Below are 19,436 nucleotides of genomic sequence, written 5' to 3' on the forward strand. Positions count from 1 at the left end.
GAGAGTGAAAACAAGGAGGGGGGGGGGGAGGGGGGAGAAGGCGGAGGCGGAGAGAGAAAGGGGGGAAAGAGGGAGGGAAGACGAAGGGGGGAGAGAGAGAGAACTAGTGGGGCAGGGAGAGAGTGGGAGAGAGTGAAAACAAGGAGGGTGGGAGAGAGAAAACGAGGGGGGGGGAGAGTGAGAGAAGAACGAGGGGGGGAGAGAGAAAACGAGGGGGGGAGAGGGGGAGAGAGAGAGAAAACAAGAAGGGTAAAGAGAAAACGAGGGGGGGAGAGGGAGAGAAAACAAGAGGAGGGGGGAGAGAGAGAAACCAGGGGGGGGAGAGAGAGAGAGAGAGAGAGAGAGAGAGAGAGAGAGAGAGAGAAGAGGAGAGAGAGAGAGAGAGAGAGAGAGAGAGAGAGAGAGAGAGAGGAGAAGAGAGAGAGAGAGAGAGAGAGAGAGAGAGAGAGAGAGAGAGAGAGAGAGAGAGAGAGGGAGAGAGAGAGAGAGAGAGAGAGAGAGAGAGAGCCGCTCCTGCCTCCTGGTGAGTACAGACACCACAGGGCTATCCAGAGCAGTATTGTTGGTAGCTGCGCTCTGTAGGGTGTCGGCCTCCAGCAGGCGGCCCCAGCTGTCCCCCTCCCTGGCTGTTTGTTTGGGTTCGGCTTTCGATGATGATGGGGGGGGGGGGGATACATAATTTATTTCTTCCACCTCTCTCTGTTTAGGCCTCAGACATGGTTGATCCGCGAGGATCATATTTCAGAAGGCTTGAGACACGGAGGCACGCCAGCCCCTGTTGGCCCCCGTGCTTTATCCCCAACCCGTCTCGTTAGTCAGTCAGCGCTGTATCCACGGGGCACGCACACATCTATATCAGACACCCGTCCATGTTTACCCCATCCCCCCCCTCACCCCCACCCCCAGGACGTTCTGGACGTTCCTCCAGAACCCCCCCCCCCCCTGAAGATGTTGAATCCGGGAGGTTTACGTGGCACTCCGCCGGAGTGGACCCCACACCGTCGTTCAAACCACCGTTTGATCGCGAATCTAAACCAAACTCAGACGTTATGACTCAGACCCTTCGGCGGAGTGCTCTGAGCGTTTGTGTAAACGGTCGGTGTTGGTTCCCCTCCACCGTCCATGGAGCGTACATACATTCTTTGTTGAGACGAAGCAAAGCTAAACATGCATGTTATGTTCTGCTGCTGCAGTGGTGGTTCTCCGGGCCCCTGCTAGAGTGCTCCATTATTGGATTAGGGGGGCCGGTCATGTAGGACCAAAGCGAGCCGCCCTGGCCCGGCACCGCACTACCTGGGCAAACACTAATCCCTTCTAATCTAATAATTGCTCGCATATTCACGATCCTGCTGCCCAACGCAGCTGCAGGCAGCGTTGGTTTGTCGTCTAAAAAAAGAATGGGGAAAAAAATAACAGGGTGAATCATGGGTAATATTACCCAGGGGCCCTTTCATCACCAGCCTCACGGTTTGAGCGCTCCAGGCAGAGATGATAAAATGTCTGCCCCTCCTCCCCCCACTCCCCGGTCTTCAGCTTAGCCCCCCCCCCCCCCCCCCCCCCCGTATGCACATGTGCGCCGGTATTGGGGAGATGGAGTGATACAGTAAGACCTGCCCCCGCTGCAACAGCCGGCCTGCCTTTATGAGCGGGTGTTGACAGTCGAGGGAGGCCAGACGGCTCTATTCTGGATGTGGAATGGCAGCGATGGAGCCTGGGGAAGAGGGCGAGCAGACGCCCTGGAGGAGGTGCAGAAGGATGAGCGATACCGTGACTCGTTCGCCGTTGAAAGCCTATGAACTGCTGTGAGGTTCAAAGGAGCATTTACGTCAACGTGGAAACGGTGTTTGGTTAAGGAAATGAACAGTGTTGTCGCGATGTCGCGGTGTCTGCTTATGTTTGTTTCATCAGAGATTTTTCATCAAAGATTTACCATAAAAACATGTTTTATTTTATTCTTCACTCCAATTTGCTCGGAAACTATCCATTTATATTGTGAGTGTGAGGCGTCACTGAAATGAGGTGTTTCCCCAAAGGGTTCCTTCTCTGTAGGCATCTTGATTCCAGGTACTGCCTCGGAGACGCTGACTAATGTCTTCAATGTGACGCATTTGACCTTTGAACCCATGCTCCGCCCCAGTGCCACGCCAAAACGGCGGTATAACTGGCAAGAGACTCGAGCCCTCTCTGAGGAACTCTGGGACGCCGGTTCTAATGCCACCAACACCCACCTCGACTCCCACTTGCATGAGTGTTAGTGTTGCTCTTTGTTATCGGTCACTTGGACCTGATGCGGGGGCCGTGTTCAACTTCAAAGACGGACGTCAGCTTGGCAGCCAGCCAGCCAGCCATCCGGAGGAGGAGAATAGAGAGGCATAATCATCTAAGCGCTTCACTTTGAATTCGACTTCGCCGTGATCTCTACACGAGTCGCGCCGCTCTCGTTCGAGGCTCGAGTGCTAATTGCGCGAGCCGTCACAACCGAGATCATACGTCTGTGACTCGTTTTCGTACGTGGGCGTGCTATGAGGATCACAGACTGACAGCTCCCTGATGCTGTGTGTGTACCTGTGTTCACCATTTGGAGAGCGAGAGGGAGAGAGGGAGAGAGAGAGGGGAAGGGAGGGCGAGGGAGCGAAAGGTAATGAAGGCTGGAGGAGTGGAGAGAGAGGTGGCGGATACGGTTGCCATGCTACCGTTGCTTGGTGATAATGCATCTAGGGGGTCCGTCTTTGTGTAGAGCGCTGCAGAGTGTGCTCCGATACACGGAGTAAGGCGAAGGGACCAGGTGGAGTATTCTGGAATATTCCTGGAGTATTCCTGGTAGAATTCCCTGGAGAGGGTTTGACATAACAAGCCTCTTACTTGTTGAGAAGTACAGTCTTACCTACACCCACCCACCCCGACCTCCACCCTAAGCAATCTGCACATCTCCACAAAGACCCGATTACCTGATACAATGTGCTCTGTGATTGGATTAGGTGGGCGTCTGTGCACTCCGGGCGGTACGTGAATATAAAATTGATTTGGGCTTTGCTCCTTTGAACACGTTTTCCATTAAATTCTGTGGAATGGAATAACTCTGATAGCGTAATTGATTTTAGGTTGTTCTGAATGAGGGCTCCAACCTCGGAGAAGAGACGGGATTTACTACGAGTTGGAGCCTCTTCTCCGGTCTGCTCGATCTCTGTCGGGTCACGTACGTTGCCTCGGCTGACATCTGTCTCCTCTGCAAGCCTCCTTGGTCAAGTCACGCTGCCTCTTCCTCCTCCACAAGCCTCCTTCATCAAGTCACTCCGCCTCAGCCAACCTCCTCTTCCTACACCAGCCACCTTCGTCAAGTCGAGCCACCTCAGACGACCTCTTCCTCCTCCACCCCCAGCCTCCTTCGTTGTCCTCCCCGGGATGAGAGAGCAGTCAGGGTGGCTTCTGAGGCAGACTTGGCGTAGAACCACCGGCCAGCGCGAGCAACCAAGCATGCAAACGCACTCCGGTGTGGAGGTAGCCAAGATGACATCATAGCTGAAATAAACCAAACCTTTTGGTTTATGGCTTCCTAAGGAAGGCTCCATCCAGAGGGAAATATGAAATATTGTTTTCCACCCAGAGCTTACAGTAAATGCAATATTTTACCACTTCTGTGCTTCTATCTCCCACATGAGAGTAGCATCGTAGAGTACATCATTAAACTGAAGTTGAGATGATGGGCCATTTTTTTTTTTTTCGGATACAATTTCCACTGTAATAGTATGCACACAATGCCTCATCCTTTATTTATTTTTGGCTAGATTTTTTGGTTAATCCATAATTAATGAGAAAAGAAATAAAGAAAGGCACAATTAGACGTTGTTTCATAGTATTACTGCATACAAGTGTACGTGTTAATTAGCAAGGCTGTTATTGGTTCTTGTCAACAGCTTTTTTCCAGTGCATTTACAAGGTCTTAAACGCCCCCAGGAAGGTGCACTATTCCAGAACCGTGCACCCCCACCCTAAACCTTGAAATGAGCAGAAGCATACCCAAGGTTCCTCATGGCCACACACGTGCATAAATGTAAGCGCTCTTATCAAGGACGGCTGTTGATTCCCATAGTCTTTGCTGTTTTCCTAACTCTAATTCATCTTCTTGACATCTCGGTTTACAAAGAGTTTTTCAACACAAGTGTGTATATTCTTTTCGCCATTTGGGGAAAACGAGTGTTTCTCTCTCTCTCTCCGGCTCCCCCGATGTTATCTAGTGCCTCTCGCCCCGTCGCAACTTGGTGAGAAGACTTGGGAACATGATCAAAAGCTCTCTGGTCAAATCTAATTATGGCAGATGATTACAAATGGAGACACCATTGTGAGTTCTGCAGTCTTACGTCTAGGACCCTGCTGCTGACCGGCTCCAGCTGTGGGTTAAAGACTGGTGGTGCACGGGGTGGGATAGAATCCAGGGTAACACCAAAGAGTGAACTGACCCGTCAATTGCGTTCACACCTCGTCAAAAGGGTAATTTTTGATTGATTAGACTGTTTGTAGTCATCATTTCTTATTCTTTTTCTTAAACATCCTTGAGAAAACGTAAAATACAAGCAAAAAATCGGATTTAACGGACAATTGTTTCGTTAATTATTAATAATGAATCATCGAGATCAGTTAAATTAAGAGGGTATGTGAAAAAAGATTCTAATGAAGCAGATTGTAGTTTTTTTGGTAATTCGGCTAAAGACAGAAGACTCATCCATGTCTTGGTCATCCTTAACAACTTGTTGTTCGGACTCATCTCCGCCCTCTTCCCTTCCCCTCTGTCCCTACCGCCTCCACCCTCAACTCCTCCACCCCCACACCTAGTCTATACCGCAAAGACAGGAATGCAAATGCCGTTGGTCGGCCATTCCAGAGCAACAGTGAATCTGCTGTAATTTGCTTTGGAACACGCCCGGTTAGAAGCAGAGCGCTGTTCATAATGGAACAGCCCCTTAAACATTCATCGTTCACCACATTTCATAACTCACAGAAATCATGACTTACTCCAAAGGGTTGACACCCGTAAATGAGCCGTCTCGCGCAGTCTTCTGAATTGAACTTGGTCTCTTGCGCTTTCGCTCTCAGAGCTCTCCGTCAACTCGGTTTGGGAGTTGATCAATTATTGATGGGGCCAGTTCATCTCTGCTACTCCTGTGGGGGCCATTTCCTCCCACTTTGAAGTCCTGCTGTTTGTTGTCAAACTTGTGTACCGGGCTGATGTAATCTCCAGGCCCGCTGCTTTCATCACTAATGGAGTTATGTAGATTGTGACACCCGAGGCCTGGGTGTGTGCGTGTGTGTGCACATCTGAGTGAAAACGGTGCCTCTAATGTCCCTTCCCTTCCGTCAGGAGAGGAATGCAATTGATTTAATCTCATCCACAATTTCGTCGTCGCCTAAATGTAATCAAATAGATTATTTTAATTACCCTTTTCCAAGTATAGGTTCAAGCACTCGCACAAGGCTGCGTGCGTGTGTGTGTGCGCGTGTTGAATACCTGTGTGTGTGTGTGTGTGTGTGTGTGTGGGGCTAAGTGGTGTCCCGAGGCCCTGGGTTCTGTTCCACCTGACTCCCTTGACATTTGTTTAGATGTTCCCCATTGACAGAGTGATTAAGCACGCCGGCTGGGGGGCAGGGGGGCCGCGCTGGTAAACCCCACGGCAGAGGACTGTGACGGGGTTGATGAGTGATGACTGATGCGTGTGTGGGTGTCTGTGTGTGGCCACCTTCCGAGGGGAAACTTCCAGGGATACAGGGCAACCCTTTGTGGTGACACCAGCTGAGTGCTGACTCGCTAGTGTGCAAAAGTTGAACGGCCTCCTGATTAGAGGGGTTCCGAAAAAAATAAAAAAATCCTTCCCGAATCCTGAACCTGAGTATCGGCCGATGCCGTGTGTATACCGATACTGCATTTTAGGCAGTGTTTGAAGAATTTCCGCTACTGGTATCAGTATCGGAACAACTCTACCCCTGATTGCAGCCTCAGAGTCTAGGAATAACAAACAATCCTCCAAACTCACTGATCACGCACTTCTTCACTTCAAACAAAAGACAGTTGTGATTCGTTGGCGTTTTGTGCAAGGACATTTTCACCCTGTGTTTCATGCAGCTCAACAATAGCAGCCTCTTTTGAAATCGTTTTATTCCTCTGTGTGCTCACGGAAAGACCATCCATAAGGCATGTCACACGTGACAGGAGCACAGTGGCGTATCGGTCTCACTGCCCTTCGGTGTTGAAGAGCAGTCTTGCGTTTCGACCAGGGGAAGATGACTCCAGACAAACACCAGGGGTCGATCACTGGGCTACGTTCTGCGGATTTCCCCCAGCTCCTTCCAACTGTTAAATCTGGACATCGAGCCAGCTGTCAACACTTGGACTCACACATGCACGCAAAACCAACGCATACACGATTTACATTTGTCCGTCTCAAACTCACTCACATATTGATATAGATAGATATAGCGACGGATAGATATAGCCGGATATTGATGTAGATGGATAGCTTTATAGGTGGATGGATATAGTTAGATATAGATATTGAGGGATGGATAGATATAAATAGTGCTGCGTCTGCTGTAAGGTGTACCATCTTCCCCAACTTGCCATTTCCTCTCGCCTGCCAACTTCCCCAAACGCAATGTGTGCATTCGACGGCGAAAGAGTAGGAGACTGAGATGGTGCACGTGTAAGAAAGAAAGGCGAGCGAGGCAGTCTATGGGGCCCATCATGGCAGGTAGACACCGTGTCAGGGAAACTTAAGTATGCTACGGCCGGGCTGACTGCGCGCTGACAGACTGACACCCCAGCCCTGCCTAATGGGGCTGGCAAGCGGAGCGAGCAGAACAGAATCCCTCTCCATGCAGATATATCCCCTCCTCCTCCTCCTCTCAGCCTCAACCCGCCAAATGTAACACTATGAGCCATTCGTGGAACCGAGAACACTGCTCTGCAAACACTTGGCCAAATTCGGCCTGATATGGAGATTCATCTGTGTATGAGCATTCTGCCTGGCGTTCTGTCCTAATGCAGATACGCTAGAGGCACACCAAACCTTAATATGAATCCGATCGGATTCTGTCAATTAATGCATATGATCCATGAATCAAGCATTGTTTACTGTCCATTTTAGCAAACCATTTTAAACATTTAAATTATAGGTCTCATAGGCGTATGAGACCTATCTATGCACTGACTGCCTGATGATTCACAGACACAAGCGAATCAATGGGTATGGAGTATACCTTCACCGGGACATGGATATTATTATGTAAACAATATCACTGGAGGCGGTTGCACAACAGTTTGAGTTGGGGTCGCAAACATGATGAGAGCTAGAAATGGTTTCACGTGCCAAAGAGGTTGAGAACCACCGCTGCTGAGCATTCCAGTGCTGTAAGGCACACTGGCAGTGGTTCAGTCTGTAGAAGGACAGATGTGTGTGTGTGTGTGTGTGTGTGTGTGTGTCTGATTGTATTGTGTGTGTGTGTGCATCTCCCTGGTTGTATTGTGTGTGTGTGTGTGTGTGTGTGTGTGTGTGTGTGTGTGTGTGTGTGTGTGTGTGTGTGTGTGTGTGTGTGTGTGTGTGTGTGTGTGTGTGTGTGTGTGTGTGTGTGTGTGTGTGTGTGTGTGTCTCTCCCTGGTTGTATTGTGTGTATGTTTGTCTCTCCCTGGTTGTATTGTGTGTATGTTTGTCTCTCCCTGGTTGTATTGTGTTTGTTTGTGTATGTTTGTCTCTCCCTGGTTGTATTGTGCGTGTTTGTGTATGTTTGTCTCTCCCTGGTTGTATTGTGTGTGTCCCTGGTTGTATAGTGCATGTGTGTGTTTGTGTCCCTGGTTGTATAGTGCGTGTGTGTGTATGTGTCCCTGGTTGTAGAGTATGTGTGTATTTATTGTAGTGGTTGTGTTGTAGTATGGCTATGTAGGTCAACGTGCCGTCTTGTGTTTGAACAGACCGGTAAACTTGGCCCTCTCTCCAAGAGCCAGTGGACTCGGCCCAGCTCTGACATCCATCCCCGGCCGTTCCTCCTTTGTTCTCTCCTTGTCTGTCTTTCCATCTCACTATCTCCCTCCTCCTCTCCCTCTCTCTTTCTTCCTCCCTTTCCTTCTCTTTGACTCTCTCCTGTGTCATTTTGCGGTATGTGGAAAAACGTCTTATCTGTTTCCACTATCTCTACTCTGGCTTTCTTTTTCCTTGGTAGTTAGCCCATGCACACACACGCGCTCATGTACGCGCACACGTACGCACACCCCCCCCTCCCCCCCGCGTCAGCATGCATCTCAGATGAAACCATCAACACCATGCCTTGGCCGTGTGATGTGGCGCTTCTGAAGGTAACACCACAGGGAGGGGGGGTAGGGTCTGTCTGTGTGTGACGGTTTGCGTGCTAGCTCCAGCTGCACGCACGGCTCACACGTTGGCGCGGACGTAGCGCCCTGTCAGGGAACATTAGCTGTGAAAGGGCGCCAGTCTCGCTCAGATCACACAGATGTTTGTTTCTCTTCCCGTTCTTCTTTCTATTTCTGCGACTCAACAGTCTTGTGAATGAACATCGGCCGTGGTGCAGCCGTGGCCTCTGCGGTCTTATGGTCTTGCGGTCTTATGGAGTTGCCTCAGGATGAGTCGCAGATGGCTGTGAGCATGCCTCTGTTCCTCACGAACCCTCATGCGTCCCCTCCACATGCTGCCTGTATGTCTTCCTTTGTCTGTCGGCTGCCTGTCCCTTCATCTCGTCGGTCTGTCTGACCCACATCCTGTCCGCTGTCTGTCTGTCTGTCTGTCTTTGTGCCTGTCGGTCCTTCCCCTCCACATTCTGCCAGCTGTCTGTCTTTGTGCCTGACTGCGGTCCGTCCCTTTATCCTCTGTCTGTCCACTGTCCATTTCAACAGTTTGTTTGTCTTCCCATTCGCCGGTCCAACTGTCTGTCTCACTGCCTGACTTCCCCTCATCTCTCTACCGGTCCACCTGTGGCAAGACAAAGGACTGCCTGAATGAGAGGGCGGAGTGAGTCGCTCTGAGAGGGAGGAGAGGGTGGTGTAGAAGGGCAGGGAGGGAGAAGAGTCAACGGTGGAGGTATAACCCTTGCTGGCCATCGGCAGTGAGCTCATTGATTTAATACTAGTGAAAGATCCCCACACACACTCTTTCCTTGTTTGCCCTAATCCCGAGGGAGATGAGCCGAGAAGAATGCATGCACACACACAGGCAAAGACAGACAGACACATGCACAGACAGACACACTCATGCACAGAAAATCAGACACACACAGACACAGACACACACACACACACATATGCACACACGCACGCACGCACGCACACGCACAGACACACACAAACAGGCATGCTCCATCGACGCCTCTAGCAGAACGTTCCTTAGCGTTGCATAGTCTGACGGAATGATAACATTGTTTGATGCAGGCCTGGGGAGGAGCAGTCCTTTCATACCGAGGAGCTGGGTTATGAATGAGGTCACGGAGGAACCCATTCCCAGCTAGCAGGATGGCTGCAGCTGCCTGTGGAATGAGGAGACGCGTTAGACATTGGCAAACCACAGGCTTACCACGAGTAGTGCTGGGAACTTTGATAAAAATGCAATTGATCATGCATTTCCATTTACTTTCTTTTCTATGGCCTTTTGTCTCCTGTCTTTGACTAAGTAACCCCCTTTATAGTCCCGTACGCCATGTCACCCTATCTTGCATTATAGATTGAACCTTGCAGTGCTGCAGTCAGTGACTCAAACTGTCCCTGCTCCCTGCTCTCTGAGTCACGGTTAAATAGGGCAGAAACAATGTCTGCCACACAGGCCGTGCAGAGGATATAACAGATTAAAGAGGTGCAGGGGGTAGGTCTGCAGCACAGCGTGTGTCTTGGTTTATTTTAATAGAGCTGTCTCACGCAGCGTGTGTGTCTGTCTGCGTTTGTTCAAATGTGTGTGTGTGTGTGTGTGTGTGTGTCTCCTCCAGGCCTTTTGTGAGGACCCAGAATCACAAAGAATACCTTAACTCCTCAGCAGTGGGTTTTCTGATGATTTACAATGATTACAAGTCAAAAGCTGAAGCCAGGATTAAATGACTTCACAGTGCTAAGTGGGCGGCTGTGGTGGGCTCTAAATGAATGGAAACTCCAGTAAACCGTTAACTGCGACCCACTTGTAATCTAATCATCTCAATTCCCATTCTCCCTTCTCTCTCCTCCCTCCACCCCCTCCCCTCCTCTCCCTCCCTGTCCTCCCCTCCCTCCATCCTGTCCTCCCTCCACCCCTCCCTCCCTCCCTCTCCCTCCCACCTCCCCGTCCACAGCTCTGTCCACGGCCACCGCCGCGATCCAGTTCACCAAGGAGCCCAAGTCCCAGGATGCATTGCACGGCCGCAGTGCCATGCTCCGCTGCGAGGTCAGCGACCCGGCCGACGTCACCTACCACTGGCTGCACGACGGCCAGCCCCTGCAGAGCAGCGAGCGGCGCTTCCAGGAGACCAGCAACCTCAAGTTCACCGCCGTGGACCGCCTGCTGGACGCCGGCAACTTCGAGTGCGTGGTGGAGAACGCGGCCTCGGGCGAGTCGCTCCACTCCACCAACGCCTCCTTCAACATCAAGTGTGAGTGATAGCGAGCGTGTTGTTGTTGGAATGGACCCGATGCCTTCAGGGGAATGATGGTGTGTGTGTGTGTGTGTGATTTTAAAAGGCTGCTTAATGCATGCAATGGGGATTCAATTCGGTTTAATTCATATTTTCTTGTTCATTCTAAAATCCAAAATTACATTTTTCTTGCGTTTTTATAACTGGCACATATCTTCAAAGTTTCACACCAAGATAATTAAAAACGCATCGATGGATCTCTCTTGCATGGGAGCCCGCCAAGTCCTCTACTGAACACCACAAACCCTAACCCCACTAAACCTAACGCCACGAACCCCAACCCAGCCCCACTGGGTCCTGCCTATGAAGATGTGATTGTCCCCTCAACGGCCCACAGGTATCCCCAATCTCAACAGGGACGCTCCTCCTCCTCCTCTTTCTGGATCAAATCAACCACACAAAAGTGGGGGTGTCGGGTGACGGTCAGGGGGCACTGAGCGGGAACACATCCTGTCCTACCTGGTTCTGTGTGGCTTCTCCCCCCCTCCCCACCGCTCCCCATCCTCCTCGCCACACAGAAACGGGACTCATGCGCCACCAAGCATGTGTTTCCAGTTTCAAACTTTCTTGTGTCTTTTTCCTCTCTCCTCTCCACTCTCGCTCACTCTTCGCTTTCTCTCGCTCTCCCCTCTCTTCTCGCTCTGTCTCTCTCTCTGTGTCTCTCTATCCCCCTCCCGTGTCCCCGACTGCTCTCTCGATTTCCCGGACAACGTACCTTCCAGCTATGTAATTATTTACGGTTCGGAATTACCGCAGCCTCCCAGTGGCGTATTAATCACCCCTCATCCTCCTGAGCTTGATGCCCCGTGAGGCGGGGTTCTGAGAGTACAGCAGGACCTCTAGTGGGCTCGGTCGCTCCGTTCCCATAAGCGCAGTGAAGCAACAGGCTTGAGTTTCACAAGGAGCCCTGGGAATGCACACATCCCCACGCAGGCTAAATGGCGACCGTGTAAGTGTATTGTTTGAGACTCAATGGTACTAGTTATTATTGTGTGAGGCTAGAGAGGGGGGGGGGGAGGCTTTGTCTCTGAAGAACCACCGTGGGTTCGGACCATTACTGTTGGCCCACTTGGGCAAAACACAAGCTAGCATCGCAAAGCTAAACAAAGCCTGCTGCATTGGATCCATGTTCCCTCTTTCAGCTCAGGCCTACCGGGAGGCTGTTCTTTGTGCCGGCAATTAGGACTCCTTTAAATCGCTGAATACACCAGTGCCGAGCAAGGCCAAGAGGATATGCTTGTGTTCGCACACGGAGTCACCGGCCGATGTTTGAGAAGAAATCCCACGCAAGCCCTCATCTGACCTTTAACCGATCCGCCTTTTTTCTATATCGCAATTAAAAAAATGATGCCGTGTTTTTAATAATCGCCAGACGAACAAAGTTACGGTGACCTGAATCGGGCGAGGCAGGTGGAGCATGAAGCGTTTGTTTGGGAAGAGGCGGTGTCGTCGTTAGCCCGAGTTAGCTGTGTGGTCAGCCTTGATACTCCCACACACCGCGTGGGAGAGCATTTTTCTCCTGGGTGATCTCATTCTGGAATCAGGGAAACAGACTTATTTATTATTTTAATTAAAAAAGGAGGAAAGGGTTCAAAGCAGAGATGTGGTCGTAAATAATAACGTGGCTGTTTGTACAAGGGACATGTTTGTCCTGTCAGAATCTGGACGCACCGAATGATGGATGATGATTCGATGCTTTGGAGATAACAAGACAATTTCTGATGTCACTTCGGTTTATTCTTGGCTCCGGCTCCAACTGAGGCTTGGCAGCCGGAGGACTTCAGCAGAGCTCATGGCGGGGTGTGTCTCTTTGTTTCCACATCGCTCGGCAACAGCGATGGAAGTCGTTCTGGCGAATCGGGGATCCATAACAGAAATGGAACTTCAAATGGCTATCCAAGAATTAAGGCAGTACTCAAACCGAATGATATGGAAAACACCTGCGACCCATTTTGTATCTCACTATGAATTGGAAAGTGAAACGTACACATGCTCAGACATGCACGCACATACACACGTGTACACACACGCATACACAAACACAACACAGTAGAAAACACACACAGTGTGTCTAAATCCATTCCTCTTGCCGTTTCCTGGCAGTCCTCTTCTCTTACTTACGGCTTCACAGAGAACCACACAGAGGATAAGACCAGACGTGGCTCAGATAACAAGACCTTAATGGATGTGCTGCTATCAGACCTCGGGTGGAAACACACACACACACACACACACACACACACACACACACACACACACACACACACACACACACACACACACACACACACACACACACACACACACACACACACACACACACACACACACACACACACACACACACACATATATATATATATATATATATATATATATATATATATATATATATATATATATATATATATATATTCTGGCAACCTCTTGCTATCACAATGAGGAGATTGGGCCAAAGAATGTTATACACACTGGTCGCCACTTCTCGCTCCTCCACTGATACGAACAGATAAGGAAAACGCTTAGTGGCGCAGATAGCCTGGATAGCCTGTGATGGCCGAGCGGTGTTTCGGTATGGCACACATGCTGCTCGTGTTCCCTCGGTAGTGTGATGATGGAGCGGGGCAGGCGCTCTCTCTCGGCCTCTGAGCTCCTAGCCGCCGCGAGCGTGCCTTGGCTCCATTCAGCTGAGTCTTATCGGCTCTTCAGCCCCCCCCCCCCCTGACTCAGTCCACTCCGCTGGAATTAGGGGGAGCCGTGTTATGACAGACGCTCCCTATATTTCCCCAACATGAATTTAACGGGCAATCGGGCCACACAGAGCCCCGGGGAAGAGGGGCCCGACAGACCCCCACACCCCCCCTCCCTCTCCTGGCCTGCTCCGTCCCGCCAGCCCTGACTCAGAATCAGGGTGCACTCATGTGGCTGCTGGTTTGCGTGTGTGATGGCACGGCTGTCCCGGGGGGGTGGAGGTCATTCCTTATGAATATCACGCATGGTAGGGGGTGGGGGGGGGGGGGGGGGGGGGGGGGGGGGGTGGGGTGTGTGTGTGTGTGGTGTGTGTGTGTGTGTGTGTGTGTGTGTGTGTGTGTGTGTTATCATCTGTTGAGGGCCGTATCGTTCAGCGTCGTTCTGCAAACAGACCCCTAGAATAATCTCTGGTAGCCATACACCCAGCTTTGCAATCTCGTTAAATGTCTGGAGGTACCTCCAGCCCGATACAAATTTATGCTTGTATCGGGTCCTCATAAATCCTGAGGTAGCCGTTCCATTGGTTATGAGCGCTGCATCCAGAAAGGGCGCCTGTGGTGTATCGCCGTGGTAACAAAGACTGGCAACGTGCGATTAACCCTCTGCATGATTTGATCTGATAACAGGAAGTGTTGACGTTTTGAATTTATAATCACGCCATGCCGCACAGACAGGCTTAAAAGGTGTTAAATCTGTCAACATGTTCAGTTGAAATGAATCACAGCTTTGTGTTTCACCCACCCAGTAGATTCTCTCTCTCTCTCTCTCTCTCTCTCTCTCTCTCTCTCTCTCTCTCTCTCTCTCTCTCTCTCTCTCTCTCTCTCTCTCTCTCTCTCTCTCTCTCTCTCTCTCTCTCTCTCTCTCTCTCTCTCTCTCTCTCTCTCTCTCTCTCTCTCTCTCTCTCTCTCTCTCTGCGCGCCACTCGCCCTGTCATAGCATGCGATGGAGCAGCACTCCAGTCGACTCTGCTCCCAGTGCCTGGCCCGTGGGCCCAGTCAGCCAGAGCCGATGGAGCCTGACACCTCGTTACACCGGGCCTGCGGTGGTCAGAACCGGCCCCTGGCTTCCATATCTCAAACGGCAGTGGGGGAGCTCAACTTGGGCCGCTGGGTCGGCTGTCATTTCCATATTCGACAGGCTGTCACAAAGACGCACGCACATGCTCGCACGCATGCACAGAGGAACGCACGCATGCACAGAGGACCCACGCATGCACACACACGGACAACCACGTTCATACGCATACATGGAAAACCCATGCAAACGGGTAGCCATAGATACAGACGTGCACGCATACGGACCGCCACAAACAGTCACCCACACATACAGAGACCAACATATACTACGACACATACAGATACCCATACATACACCCACAAATGCAGATACCAAATAATACAGACAAACACATATACACACACACGTGCAGACACACACACAAACCGACACCACACAAACAGACACCCACACAGACACACACACATACAGACACACAGATACAGACTCCACGCACACACACCGCCACACGTCTCCCTCTTGCTACAGAGAAGGTGAGCGTCATCAAAGTCTGCCTTGACAGTTTCTGAATCTGTGATCCACTCTGACGTTGACAGCACTTCCTCCAGTCCCCCCTTTAAATGTATGGCCCGGGACACTCGCGGTGCTCTCATACTCCCAGCATGCCTCAGTCTGACTCACGTTTACATAGCCTGGCTTGCTTTCAACTTCGTCTTCCTTTTCCCTTTTTGAAAGCAAGTCGAGGCACGCATTTTAAAGTGACGCAAGTTGTTATCTTTATTATCGGAGTAAATAATTGTGTACGGTGGTTTGCGTTCGCCTGCTGGTTCGCAGCAGCAGGGTGCGGTGCGGTGAACGTATGGCTTCCAATGGGAACTGCAGGAGGCAGAGACAGCTGCAGGGGTAATTGTGTGCGGGGACTGATTGCACCTGATTACTCTTGTGATTGACTGCTGAACAGAAATTACCTGGTGTTCAACCTCCACTTGCAGCCTGGGCATTGTAAACGCGAATATACAAGTGTGTGTGTGTTGTGTGTGTGTCTGTGTGTGTGTGTGTATGCCTGCCTGAGGGTCACAGCCACTATGATGGCCATCCTCTTCTTCCCTCCCCCTCTTCCTCCTTGCTGAGCTGCTGTTGCACTTAAAGCGGATTGGCTGTGAGACAGACCCACACACAGCAGCCAAAGGTCCATAGTGTATGTAGTGTATGTATTCAGTCCGTCGTTTCCTACCGTCCCTGGCCCCTCCCCTCAGCGTGCTTCACGGAATGGCCGGGTTCTCCAGTAATCGCATCCCGTGCACTGGCGTCACATGCTCGACACGGCGCCCTCAAAGCGCGTGTGCGTCGCAGACCGAACACAACGCAGCCACAGTGTACATAACAATTAGCCTACCTGCTCGCTCACGTCGCAATATCTGATTACACGTCCACATACCAGTGCGGGGCTTTCCCAGAATGCCCGGGGTTTTTGTTTGTTTGTTTACAGTCAACACAAACACTGGCGACGCCGTCTATGTCTGCTGGAAATTAGCAGCTGTGTAATAAAACATGAACAATGCACAACGGCTCGGATCTGCAGTGATTCGCTGGAGAGAGGTTCTTGAGTCAGGATGTTTCCAATTGGGGGGGGGTGTGGAGTTGGAGTCGGCTCCATCACATATCTTCCGAGAAAGGAGAGACGGAGAAGGTTTGTAAAGGCAGGGCGATGAATCCAAAATAACCCAATTAGGCCTAAAGATAGACCTTCGTCCAGATCCACTGGTTTCACCTTGCCACGGGTAATGGATGTAATGGGAGGAATGTTTCACCGCGAAACGTTCTCAAGTAACATTGTTGTTGGAGTCGGGAGCCAGGGCTAACGATCCGGCCGTTCCCCTTCTGAGCGGACAGGAGGGATTCATCACTGCAGCAGGACGGGTTCCTAATGGAGCGCCCCGCTTTATGCCCCTGTGCTCGCCGCACGGCTGCAGTCGTTACAGACCACTGCAGACAACCCCCCCCCCTGCCCATGGCAGTGTTCCTCTGCCCGACGACGTAAAAAAAAATAACTGCCGCAGTTCAGTCTCACTATTCTCTTTATATTATTTTTTATTCTATACAGTTAAAGTCTGTCTTGCTGTCATGATGATGCAGTCCGCCCCTGCCTTGGGCCCCCGGCTGCTGCTGCTGCTGCTACATCCATTAGCCTCGCCGAGGAGCCACAGATCTCTCTCTCTCTCTCTCTCTCTCTCTGTCTCTGTCTCTGTGTCTCTCTCTCCCTCGACCGGCAATAGCCCGCAGCAGGAATACCACTTAACTCGCCGAGCTCTCCTGCAGTCGCTCTCTGGCTTTCTCTTCACTCGACTCCTCTCGGTCCGTTTCCTCTTGAGCGCCCCTGCTCCTCGCCCACCACCTCCTCCTCGCCCGCCCCCCCCCCCCCCCCCCCCCCCCCCCCCCCCCCCCCGGCCCTCTTGCTTACTCCCCCCCCCCGCTCACACTCCTCCTTCTCCTGTTCCCCGGCCCTCCCTCCTCACCCCCTGGCCCCCTCCTCTTCCACCTCCTCCTCCTCCTCCCCATGCCCCCTCCTCCTCCTCCCCCTGGCCCCCTCCTCCTCCTCCCCTGGCCCCCTCCTCCTCCTCCTCCCCCTCCCCCTGGCCCCCTCCTCCTCACCCTCCTCCTCCCCCTGGCCCCCTCCTCCTCCTCCTCAGTCTTCTCCTCCTGCCCCCCCCTCCTCCTCAGTCTCCTCCTCCCCCCCCCTGGCCCCCTCCTCCTCACCCTCCTCCTCCCCTGGCCCCCTCCTCCTCCTCCTCCCCCTGGCCCCCTCCTCCTCCCCCTCCTCCTCCCCCTGGCCCCCTCCTCCTCCTCCTGCCCCCCCCTCCTCCTCCTCAGTCTCCTCCTCACCCTCCTCTCCCCTTCTGTCCTCAGGGCTGGAGAGCGGCGGGGTGACCCTGAAGGAGCCGGCGTCGGAGGCGGACATCGAGAGCTCGCGCGGTCACGCTGCGCTGCCACATCGACGGACACCCGCGGTGAGCACATCCACCCACCCCTGCCCCCGAACAAACACACACACATCTTCCTCTCTTCCTTGTTTGGCCTTTCCTTTGCCCACCGCCTCCCCCATGTACCCCTCACTCACTCACTCACTCACTCATCCACCTACTCAATCTTACACTCTCTCCCTCACTCACTCTAACACTCACTCACTCACTCACTCACTCACTCACTCACTCACTCACTCATCCACCTACTCAATCTTACACTCTCTCTCACCCTCTCTCTCCCTCACTCACTCACTCACTCACTCACTCACTCACTCACTCACTCACTCACTCACTCACTCACTCACTCACTCTCACCCCCTTCCTCACCCACTCACTCTCTCAATCACTCTCACCCCCTCACTCATCCACCTACTCAATCTTACACTCTCTCTCTCCCCCTCTCACTCACTCACTCCAACACTCACTCACTCACTCTCTCAATCACTCTCCCCCCCCCCCTGCAGGGCCGACGTGCCAGTGGTTCCGTGACGCGTGCGTCCTGGCGGAGAAGAGCCACCAGATCAACAACAAGGAGCGGACGCTCACGCTTCCCAGCGCCAGCCCCCGACCACAACGGCCTCTACTACTGCTGCGCCAAGAACGCCGCCGGCCACGTCTGCAGCAGCACCAACTTCACGCTCACCATCATAGGTGTGTGTGTGTGTGTGTGTGTGTCTGTGCGTGAACAACCCATGCCTTTGGAACATTTTTCTTGAAGGGAGCGAGTGCAGCATTGCAAGACGTTATGCTAAGTCTATCAGTGTGTGTGTATCCGCAACTGTGCGTGTGTGTCTACCTGCACGTGTGTGTTTGCTGGAGCAGCATAACGAGGCGTCCTATGGGTGTCCTGTGTAAACCCCGCTCAGCTGGTTGTCTTCACTCCTCAGTGAATCTTTCCACGCTTGAATATTTCCCACACCTGCCGACGGGGTTTGAACAGAAGGGGGAGGAGGGGGAGGGAGTGGGGGGCAGGCATGTGTCTGCAGAGTTGGACAGGGGGGGGGGGGGTGCGCTGGTGTCTGTGTTGCAGGCTGAGTGGGACAGACAAAGAACAGGCCCGAGAGGGAGGTGGGGAGGCCGGGCCAGTAGTGGTTGTGAGAGCGAAAGAAGAGCTGCTGGGAGGAAGGGGATGACCGTGTAACCGTCTAATTGGATTACCGGAGACTGCACGGCTAACTACCTAGCGACCCACCTACCTGGGACCGGTGCACCTAGCTACCCACCAAACAACCCGGCCACTAGGGCTGCAATGTTCCCTTCAAACAGCCTATGTGCGCGACCACACGCGATGTTTGGTGCACAATCGTCTGGGCGGATGCAATCGAAATTTTAGCACATTTAGAGTCACTACCATGTAATTATTACATGGCTTTGATACATTATTTTAGCAGCTTTATGGTACTGTATTATAAATACAGCCAGTAACAATGATGCCTATCTAAGGATCAGTGATCGCTGCATGCTTGGTTGTCATTAGAGAACAGAGGAGGAATAGATTAGATCCCTCGTGTCTTTTAAGTCTGAGAATATTGCGGTTGCGCGTCGATGATTGCGATGACAAAAGACATTTGATGAACCAGCGACCTGCCTCAATGCAAACCTATGGGGCTTAACCTAAAACAACAACTAGCTAACTTACTGAACGGGACTCGTACACCAGAGAAGTGAACATGAGCTCGCAGAATACGCAGATTCATCTGGTTTCCAGGCGAGCGAACACACCTCCAGCATAAGCATTTGACCTCCCCAGCCCCAGCTGTAAAGCGCTGCGGTTGTCCCAGCCTGGCTGTTTAGCGTTCCCATTACCTAGCCGTTCCAGTGGTCTGTGTCTGTGTGTGTGTGCGTGTGTGTGTGTGTGTACATGAGTGTGAGTGTTAGCTCTACACTGCTGGGGAGTATAGTTACTCCAGCAGCACATCTGTCACAGGAAACCTGATGCCCTGTTCCAGTCTAATTAACCACCTGCAGCTCATAGTCTCACACACACAAGCCCTAGAA

At 52.0% G+C, this 19,436-nt stretch overlaps 1 protein-coding gene across 1 annotated transcript in view; it reads left to right on the plus strand.

The window, feature by feature from the left end:
* Positions 1-18,360, plus strand: part of LOC132473452 (inactive tyrosine-protein kinase 7-like) — a 25,779-nt gene extending 7,419 nt beyond the window's left edge. The window contains 5 exon segments of the mRNA XM_060073595.1: positions 10,309-10,605; positions 17,323-17,383; positions 17,385-17,422; positions 17,903-18,000; positions 18,002-18,360. Of these exon segments, the coding sequence (XP_059929578.1) occupies positions 10,309-10,605; positions 17,323-17,383; positions 17,385-17,422; positions 17,903-18,000; positions 18,002-18,154 (647 nt within the window). The 3' untranslated portion in view covers positions 18,155-18,360.
* The last annotated feature ends 1,076 nt before the right edge of the window (positions 18,361-19,436 follow it).

This window comes from Gadus macrocephalus, chromosome 15 (genome assembly GCF_031168955.1).
Source record: "Gadus macrocephalus chromosome 15, ASM3116895v1".
NCBI lineage: Eukaryota > Metazoa > Chordata > Actinopteri > Gadiformes > Gadidae > Gadus > Gadus macrocephalus.